At 38.0% G+C, this 10,482-nt stretch overlaps 1 protein-coding gene across 2 annotated transcripts; it reads right to left on the bottom strand.

Annotated features, from left to right (window-relative positions):
- Window positions 1–1,176: 1,176 nt before the first annotated feature.
- On the bottom strand, window positions 1,177–7,545 carry LOC103716129 (pentatricopeptide repeat-containing protein At4g39952, mitochondrial). Of its 2 annotated transcripts, none has more exons than XM_026808104.2 (5): window positions 5,030–7,545; window positions 2,580–2,767; window positions 2,269–2,484; window positions 2,076–2,131; window positions 1,177–1,844 (listed from the first exon to the last, which is right to left on the bottom strand). In XM_026808104.2, exon 1 carries the CDS (start codon window positions 7,500–7,502, stop codon window positions 5,136–5,138), a length of 2,367 nt encoding a protein of 788 aa, XP_026663905.2. In that variant the 5' UTR covers window positions 7,503–7,545; the 3' UTR covers window positions 1,177–1,844; window positions 2,076–2,131; window positions 2,269–2,484; window positions 2,580–2,767; window positions 5,030–5,135. The 2 variants fall into 2 exon arrangements, with proteins under 2 accessions (XP_026663905.2, XP_026663904.2); XM_026808103.2 differs by having other exon boundaries at window positions 5,024–7,544.
- Window positions 7,546–10,482: the final 2,937 nt, after the last annotated feature.

Genomic DNA, 10,482 nt, shown 5'->3' on the forward strand with positions numbered 1-10,482 from the left:
GAGAGTGGAAGTTATTTAATTTATAATTATTTTTCTAGTTAAACACTTTTGTATTTGAATTAAATTACTTTTTCCAAAAAAAATAATAGATTTCTTTTTATACATAATTTTTGTTTTAAATTTATTTATCCCATTTAACTTGAAAATATATTTTTCAATATTATATATATAATAATTTATTCTAAACTAAAAAAGGGTAGAAGTAAATTGCTCGTACCTTATTTTGCTTCTACATGCAGTCTACGTGTTTTGTTGACCAATTTATGGCCAATATTTCAGCCATGTCAGTCTTAAATGCCCATTCAGCAATCAACATTTGTAATATGATACACAAAAAAAAAAAAAAAAATCAACATTTGTAATAGCCAAGTCCAAACTTAGGGAAATAGGACTAAGCCTTCATAAGGTCAGGTTTGGGATTAAATTCGGTGAGCTATGTGCATGCTTATTTATGTGATGTCCATATATATTTGTTTGTTCTTTTGTTTGATATATAAACTAATATAGTGTAATAGTGTATCTATAGGATCTTCTTTCATGTATACTAGCAAGGGAGCCATGCTACACAGCATAGAAAATAAAAAAAAAGATAATATCGGTGCAATAGATACATTGATGATTGGATTTTGTTTCTCTCATTGTCGGAGCTTACCATTGATCCATTCGTTGGGTTTCAAAACTCCACTAGTTGTGCTAAATGGGAAAAAATTAACATTTTGACTCATAGGAAATAGATTATGATGATAGGGACTTCGTAAAAGTTATATTACCTTTTACGTGGTTTTTGGCAATAGGTGCTGCATCTGAGTCCGCATTTGGGTCTCTCAAGGGTCAACAAAACTGTGCTTGCAGCTACTATAAAAATTAGAGTTTAAATGTTATGCTTCGTTGTAGAAGTGCAAACAATGAAAATATATTACCTTAGTGCATGTAACAATGATTTTCAATGAGTCTCCTCTAGAAAAATCTCGACACGGATGCATAAAGTATAGCTATACATTAAGAGAATCAAAAGCAATAGCTAATAACCAAAAAGTATGCATTTGTTAAAGGCATAGCGATGCACATGAGCCCCTACAAGGATCCTGTATTTGATTCATAATTCATTACTTAGACAATCTTTTAGATAGTCCCTCAAATCTTAAATCACAAAAAAACGGAGGTGATCATACCCAATTTTATCAAAGTAACGATATCGCACTGAATACTTGTATTTACAATTAACAGAACTAAAAAAATTAAACTCATACATTGTCAAGTATAGAGATCAGCTATTCCTTTTTTTTTAACCCTTTCCAACAAATTTTCATATACAAGAGAATGGTACCCTGATGGCTTCACCTTTTGTTTGAAGAATCATTTGTTGATATTGCATTTTGAGTACATTAAGAATTCGGTCCAATTGTCAAGAGAAGAGCTATGCTCCAGTTTGCATTACTTTTTTTCGAGCATTTGCCTCCTGTCTCTCTAAAGTTTCTAAGCAGCTGTATGTGGAGCAATCAGCATGTTCAGCTTATATGGAATAAGCTACTTTCTAAAAGAAAGAACTCAAGCACTCTGACTCCGTTGCAGAGACCAGCTCAGAAGCGCGGGCCTCACAGCTTCCACTACCAATGAAATCAGACTATAACTGGCAAGTGCTCCCGGTGCCTTCCTTAAAAATCGATTGCAAGTACTGCTCTTGCACATCCATATGGAATTTTCAAGTGTCTCCATGCCTGAGGGACCAATCAACTTCCTCTATTAGAGAAACTTTATTTTAAAGAGATGACTCAAGTATCACATGACCTCGTCTCAATTTTTTCCTATAAGTTCTGCAACTCAATTGGCATGTGCACATGGTCCTGAAAAAAGAGATTTCTTTTTTTATAAGCAGCACTAATACTGCGAGCAAATATTAAGTTACACATTTTGTGATCTTATTCATCATAATTATTGAACTGAGGTTATGTTTTTTCCTCCTCAATGTGGGGAGGCTTCATTCTCTACATTCACATTATTAGCTGCCTCAGCAGTCTGCTGCAGAGGAACATTTGTCTGTGAAAGAAAATTTGGAAACATTTAAAGCACCTCACCTTTATTTCTTGTCATTACGCATGCTTGTATCTCGGTCATTCGCAGGCCTATATTTCTGCAACATAAGAGAAAATATAGTACTTATATTTCAGAAAATTTTCCTATTGAGATGTGATTCTAAAGGTAGAAAAGAGAGAGAGAAGATGACTCTTCAAAAGGTACAGAGCAAGGCTGGGAACTCCCATTACTCACATTGATCCTTGCAGTAAAGGATCAAAAACCTCAGAAATAAGGAGCAAATTAACAATTTCAGTGCACCAAGAAATTGATCATAACTTGCTCTAGGCTCCACAAAGCTGAGAGACAGCACCAACAAGATGCTCGTGAAGCTGTCATGTCCATTTAAGTCTAGGCTTTAGCATCAACTGATAGGACCAGTCCCTGGCTGTTGCCTTGGATAGACTTTTCCTGTGAACCCGTCAAGAATTAAAGGCATAAACACTTGAATGATAGCATCAGAAGGTATTTAACACCTAGAGTCGGGTTCAGAACCAGGGCCTCACCTCTCTTCCTCGATACCTACTTTGCGGGAAATGCTTTCTTGCTGTCTATGTCCTTCACTCAGCCTTCTCATATATGCATACCTGAGTTGGTCTTGTGGATGGAAGAATATATGCATGAATTGTGGTTCATCTTTTCTCCAACAACATTTTTCTTTCAAATTTCCTCTTTATCTTTTCCCTTCTTTGACCTGAAAGGTAAAGAGTATTTAGTGCAGTAAACAGAGGAAAGCAAAACACTTCAAATATCGATCTCAAAATAGTGGCAAAAATGTATCAAAAAAAGTGGAGCTATGTATTATTATTTTTTCGTTTCCTGCATCTCTCTTTATCTTTGCTGACTTCTCTCCTTCATTACAGGGTCAAGTGCACTGAATAATGATGTTGCAAATTTCATCCCTATACAGCTGTAAATGGTAAATATAATTGACTGCTCTTTATGATGTTTTCCTCTCTTAGACACCATAGTGAAAGTAGCCCAATAGCCCAAAACAAAGGCAACAATATACTTTTTGATAGAAGTGGAAATTTGCATTTGGCTTTCTTGCTGATAAGAGAATCAAAGAATATATTCTGGATCTAAGACAAGAAAAATTTACCTAAATATATCTTGCCCACTAATCCTTGCATAAAAGAAAAATCAACCAGAATACAATACTCCAAAGCACTAATAGCGGTAATAAGATTACTAAAAAAGCAACATTCTTATCAGTCTAAGGTCCGCCGTACCGGTACCGGTCAGTGTACCGGTAGCGGCCCCGGACCGGTATGAACTGGTCCCGTACCGGTCCGAACCGGTTCTCCTACAATAAACTATCGGTACCGGATTCCACGCTAATCCGGTACCGGTCCCAGGCCGGACCGATACAGCAGACCATGCTTATCACAATTAGTTGTTTTAAGCTAGAGCTGTTTGGAAAAGCAATTATGACTCACTGTTTGGATGTTAACATAAAATGGGTTGGCCTAGGTCTTTCTTGCTAGACACAATATAAGATAAATTTCGCTTGGGAGTCATGAAGCATTAGATTAGACCATGACAAAATGAATTATGTTGTTTGAAAGTTCAAGGCTCTGTCTGGCATTGCTAGGTAGTAGAGCATTTGTCCATAGAGCTTTGGTAGCAAATTTTCGCTAGTAGAGTTTTTAATAAAAAGTTGTTTGATATTTTGTAACTACATTTCGGAAGTACTCTTGAACTTTAACATTTGTTTAATAACCAAACTGAAAAGTTACTTTTAGTATTAGAATATGACAATAAAGGATCTTGCAAAGTAATTTTAATTATCTAACTCTTTGTAGCATAAAAATTGCTAATATAAAGTATTCTTAAATTATAAATTACTTATTTATGATATTTTAATCCACATTATATAATTAAAAAATAAGTTTATATTTATAACAAAATATAATAATAATTTTTATAATACTATTATATTATAATAATATCATTATACTATAATAATATGATATTATTATTTAATAAAATGTTATAATAGTATAATATTGTTGTAATATGATAATGTTATATTATTATAATTTAATCAGTATATTACAATAATAATCATTATAATGTAATATAATACAATACAATACAATTATTATGTTATGTTATGTTATGCTATCAAAACTTTTATTACGAATTATTGGTTATTTTTAAAGTATTTTTTACATTTTAATCTTAATAATACAATAAATAAATTCAAAATTCTTAATTGTATGACTATGACAAAAACACCAACTTAAATAATTATGGAAATAAAAAATATTTTAAATTAATTATTAAAAAATTCATTGCTAGGACCCAAAGCTATGTCACTCAGGTAAGCACCCAAAAAAAAAGCTTCCCAACGCGTGTAGAGCTTTTACCTAAAATGTCCAAATTAGATCTTTTCCTAGTAGACCTTTTTCAGCTTTTGGAGAAGCTAAAAAGCTATTTTAAAATTTTTATCAAACACCTTAAAATCATCCAAAGGCGCTTCCAACCTTCTAATAAGTGGCTTTTAATCCTCCAAAAACAATGACAAATGGGGCTTATGCAGGTTTAGTTTGAACATGATGAGTTAGCCATGGCTGTATTAAGACTCTATGATTCAACTTGATGGCATGTTCGATATTAGTGGTACTTTCTACTATAATCTAAGCTAAATCAGTCTGATTTGACTAATTGTCATCATTAATTGATCAGGACCTAATTAAATATAAAATAATAAAAAATGCAAATAAATATCATTCATGGGTTTATGTTGCAGTCGCTTCAACCAAATTCACACAAAATGGAAAAATCGAAATGAAAGTGCAGATGCAAATCATGAAAGTTTAACATGTTTATGCCAAGTAATGCTCTATGAAATTGCTAACTGATAATGAAATTAACAACTATTCAATTATCCATATTCGTACACGATCTATACAAAATAGATATTGATTTTCCATTGAAGACTAACCTGTACCTAAGTTGATCTCAGTCCAATTGCAGATTTTTGGTTTTCATCATTTATTCTATCATGCACTGCAACTTATTCCATCCCATGCATGAGTCTTTTGCTTGTGAATCCCCTAACCAAGCTCCACTGCACTCCAACCAGCTCTCTTTCTTACTCCCTTATTGTTCATTGTACCCCTCAGTTTCTCCACCTCTTCCCATCTTCCAGCACAGCTGTACATATTGGACAGCAGAATGTAGTATCCATCATTCGTAGGGTCCGACTCCAAAGCTCTCCTTGCAATACGCTCTCCCATCTCCATGTTATTGTGCATTCTACAAGCGCCTAGCAGCACTCCCCAAATTCCACTATCAGGCTCCATTGGCATATTAAGAACCATAGCTTCAGCCTCACATAAATTCCCTGATCGGCCCAGGAGATCCACGATGCAAGCAAAATGCTTCAGTGTTGGTATAACAGAATACTTTCCCATTTCATCAAACAATTCTTTTCCCTCTTTCACTAATCCTGCATAACTGCATGTAGATAGGACTGCAAGAAATGTAACCCCATTAGGCCTCAAACTCGTCTTTTCCATTTCCCTGAAGACATCTAATGCTTCCTTGGCATATCCATGGATGCCATACCCTGAGATCATCACATTCCAAGAAACAACATCTCTTTCGGGCATAGAATCAAATACTGCTCTTGAAATTTCAAGCTGCCCGCATTTAGCATACATGTCCACCAGTGCTGTGCAAATAGAGACATCAGACTCTAACCCCATTTCTTTGATGTAGTTGTGTATCCATTTTCCACGGTGGAGAGCAGCCATATGTGAACAAGCTGACAGAATACTCACTAAAGTTGCAGAATTGGGTTTCACATCTTCCAAAAGCATCTGATCAAACAGTGGTAAGGCATCACTAGAATGTCCTAGATGAGCATAAGCTGCAATCAAAGCATTCCATGTAACAACATCTCTACTTGTGTGATCAAATATTGTCCTTGCAAGGTTAAGTTTTCCACATCTCGCATACATGCCAATGAGTGCATTAGCAACTGATACATCTCCATCAACTGCATACTTTATCATGCAGCAATGTGTGGATTGGCCTAAACGCAATGCCCCTAACCGGGAACAGGAAGAAATCACAGAAACTAAGCAATTGAGATCAGAATTATAGCCTAATCTGAGAAATTGCATCGCTCTATAAAGATCCAAGCATTTAACATCCAATCCCATCTTCCCATATCCAAAGACCATCAAATTCCATGACTCTGCATCACGTTCAACTACCAAATCAAAAGCCTTTTTGGCGTACTCCAATAACTCAAGTTTGTAGTACATTGATAGTAGACTATTACCAACCAAAGTATTCAATACAAAATTTCTCCTCAACATAACTCCATGAAATGCCTTTCCCCCACTAATGTTACCAGAATTAGCAAAACCTGTAAGCATGCAGCTAATAAAAACTCCATCAGGTTCTACCCCTAAATCCTGCATCATCTGAAACAACTCCAGACACCCAAATATGAAACCTTTCCTGGCATAAACTCCAACAATTGCAGTCCAAGAGACAATGTCTCTGTCTGATAACTCTTGAAACACAATAGTAGCTTCTTCCAAGCTTTCACACTTGGAATACATGGAAAGAAGTGATGAATTGACTGAAGGGCAGAACCCCATTCCAGCTTTAAACAAAAACCCGTGCAGACACTTACCTTCCGGCAAGGCCCCTAAGTTCCCACAAGCTTGCAAACCACCTTCCATGGTCCGAGAATTAGGCCTCCCCCCTCCATCTCCACCAACCCGATGCATCTTCTTAAGGCACACCAATCCCTCCTCAAACTCGCCATTCCTCACGCACCCAATTATAAGCGCAGTCCATGCCACCACATCCCTCGCTGGTATTTCATCGAACATCCTATACGCATCTCCAATCACCCCGCACTTCGAGTACATATACACTAAAGATGAGCCCACAGCAGCGGAGTTCCCATTAAAAAGACCGAACTTCGTGGCATTGCCATGGACGGAAGAGCCGAGACCAAGGTCAAGGAGCTCAGCGGAGGCGGAGGCCACCATGGGGATGGTAAACTCGTTCGGGGAAGCGCCGGAGGAAAGCATCTGACTGTACGCGCGGAAGGCGAGCGGGAAGTCGGCATTGGAGAAGTGGGCTTTTATGATGGAGTTCCAGAGGAAGGTGTCGCCGGAGTTGGAAGGGATGGCGGCCGAGAAGACACGAGCAGAAAGGTCGGGGCGGCAGAGTGCCGCGTAGAGGGAGATGAGCTTGGCGGCGAGGAAGGGGTTGGCAGAGTGGCCAGAGGCGACGATGACGGCGTGGCGGCGGAGGAGGGAGCGAAGGTCGGGGGTTGGGGAGGAGAGGAGGAGGCGGAGGGCGAAGAGAGAGAGAGCCGGAAAGGCGAGAGACGAAAAGCCAGTGAGAGCTGGGAGGTTTCGGGGCGAAAATCTGAGCCTCCAAAAGGGCACCATGTAAATGTATTCAAGGGTGCCCGAGTTACCCGCTTGTTTAGTACCTGTACCTTCTAAGCTCCATCAAGACTTTGCGTTGAGAGTTGTGTGGTTTCCTTTGGGGCTCGTTTGGTTCGCGGGAAGTATTTTCCCTCCTAGAAATATGATTCCTGGGAATCAGATTCCTATGAAGAGGATACATAGGAAAGTACTTTTGGCATGTTTGGTTAACCATGGAAAAGTGACAAATTTCCAAAGTACTTATGTTTGGTTGACCATCCACTTTCCTAGGAAAGTTATGTATAATTTCTATTATGCCCTTAATAAAAATTAGGTCTTTAATGCTTCTTTAATGCTGAAGGGTCTTTTTGGGAAAAAATAAAAAAAGAGTGATTTCCACCTCATGGGAAAGTAACTTTCCCATGTTTCTCATGGGAAAGACTTTCCCATGAAATGTGGGAATCATATTCCCATGGGAATACAACTTTCCCATCTATCTCCTTTGAAAACTCCAACCAAACAAGAGGCATTTCATTACTTTTCCGTTGACCACACTTTTCCCCCTCTTTTTCCTGCGAACCAAACGAGCCCTTAATGCGAACTAGGGTTGGAAATGATTCGGGCCCGGTAAAGCGGAGCCCAAGTTTGAATTATTTTAAAATAGGTTTGGCCATCCTAAGATTGGGCACAGCTTTAATAATTTCAGCATAGTTTGGGCCTTGAGCCCAAATTGGCTCAAGCCCAAGTTAGCTTAATCATATCCGATTTTCTGATTACTAAGAATGACCAAGAGGTGAAAAATTGGATTGTAATGATGGAGATGTTGAGGATAAAGGGGACAATATTGAAGGCAATGTAAGTGGTTAGTGGTGGGTAAGGGAGGAAAAAGGTTTGGGGCCTTTGGTGGAGGAGATGTGATAGAGAAAGCATGCAAGTTTTGATGGGCCAAGGCAAGAGTTTTTGGTTATTCAGTCAAGCAAAGAAACATCTCAAGGTTCAACTTTGTTGCAAGGCAGACCTGCTTAAGTAAAACCCTGGCAAAAATTATATTATGGTCAAAATATTACACACACACACACACACATATATATATATATATACACAGAAAATCCATCACTTTGGTCCACTATAGACGCATGATTTACCAGCAAATAAATGGAACCCAGAAATAAAACTTTGTTAAAGGCACGACTCACTCTCTTTAATGAAGTATTGATAATAAAAAAAATTTAATGGGATAGCTTACACTACCATAAAAATTAGGTCTCTCAACAAAATTATGAAGTCGACAAGAAAGAATGAAAAATGTCGCATTATATATCTATTTTGTTGAATATTGCAAAATTTAAATATACTCAAGGATCCAAAATATGCATAGCTAAAAAGATTTAGTTACAAAAGGGGTGGGATAGAATGGAATGCATCAATTGTTTTCTTTCACGTAAGGTATATATTTAATAGTTGACAGGGCTGAAAATGGATCAGACACTGGTATATCCATATTTATATTGATATTTTTTCAGTGGCTTCGAGTATAGATACGAATATTAATAAATACCAAAATGAGTATCCATATTTGTTCTAAACAGATAAGTATATGAATAGAATATTAATGATATCTATTTTTGTTTGAAATGGATATAAATACAAGTTGGATATTAGTTATATCCTATTTTCTCTATCTGTTATACTCGTTGCTTAAAGTCAGCAAGGACAACAATCAGGCCCTCAATGAGAATAGTAGAGTTAAACATACTTGTAATGAAAAAGCTACTGCAAATGCTTTGTTTCCGTCTGGGTTTTGCTATGGTGCTTCTATATTATTTTTTTAATTGAAATGAAGATGGAACTAGTTGGTCATTACTAAAAGGTATTCTAGGAAACAAGGTGGCAACCTATTGCAGTAATGCCTGCTTTCCCCCCTCTCATAAGCTCAGCTAGGGCAAGTTTGGCCCCAATAGTACACCGATGGTGGGGCGGCAGTGAGTTAGAAAGATGTCGAAGGTGGGAGGGTGACTGAAGGGGGAGTAGGGGCATTGACAACCAAGGACCATTGAAGGACTCCACAGTGCTGCTTACGATGAGGAAGTTGGTTTTGGCCTTGGGGCTATAGAGGGTGCAAGCAACGGCACCAAAGATGCGGGTAGTATCCTTGGCGGAGTCGAATGTGCCGAGGTAGGCATGGGTCTTCTTCCAAAGGTGTAACAACCCATAGTCCACATAGGTTATGGGCTGGGTCTACTCTGATACAATTTGTCACAACTCAGGATCTCACCCAAAATGGCTAGTCGGAAGGTATTATTTAGGTTCCTTAATCCTGTATAAGTACTTAAGATCTACCTAGCGAATAACCGATGTGGGACTAAACACACACCCTCACGGTCCTCACAAGAGGGCCCAGATCTCCATTGCATATTTTTCCTGTGGTCACTTCCTCATGCCCAAGAGGTCTTAGCGGCTGGGGCTCAAAGCAGAGTTCGTAATCACTAGGTGACCTAGCATGTGACACTTGAGGAGGAAGCAAGGCTTCCTGCCGTGATTCCCTCAAAATATTGAGCTAATGCACAAAAGCTTGAGAGGCTTTTTTTTGAGAGGCTTTAGCAACTATGGCATTTGAGTCTTATCATCCAGCTTTTTGGAAGCAACTTTTGCTACAATCCATGAACTAAAACTCTAATGGAAGCTTAAGGAATAATTTTTATATGCTTGAAGTAGAGCTGATCATGGGCTGGGCCTCGAGCCTAAACTCCATTCATTTTTAATAGAGTTTTGGGCCAAGCTTATGTAAAATCTAACATTTTTTTTATGACCAAGACTAACCTATGATCAGCTTTAGCTTAAAGGCCTTGAGGTTTGATGATGTGTACACCCTTATATTTCCCACCGAAGTTGTGGGCAAAGGGGCTATGGACAATGGCAAGTAAAGTCCTAGCATTGGAAGCTTGGAGACCCAACTGGCCCATTTTGGTTCCAAAGGCAAATGGAATCAAAATGGTGGTTG

The sequence above is a fragment of the Phoenix dactylifera genome, chromosome 6 (assembly GCF_009389715.1).
Source record: "Phoenix dactylifera cultivar Barhee BC4 chromosome 6, palm_55x_up_171113_PBpolish2nd_filt_p, whole genome shotgun sequence".
Taxonomy (NCBI): Eukaryota; Viridiplantae; Streptophyta; class Magnoliopsida; order Arecales; family Arecaceae; genus Phoenix; species Phoenix dactylifera.

Bases quoted from the DNA above. Each gene is read 5' to 3' on its own strand.
- LOC103716129 (XM_026808104.2), bottom strand. From the start codon at position 7,502: ATGGTGCCCTTTTGGAGGCTCAGATTTTCGCCCCGAAACCTCCCAGCT.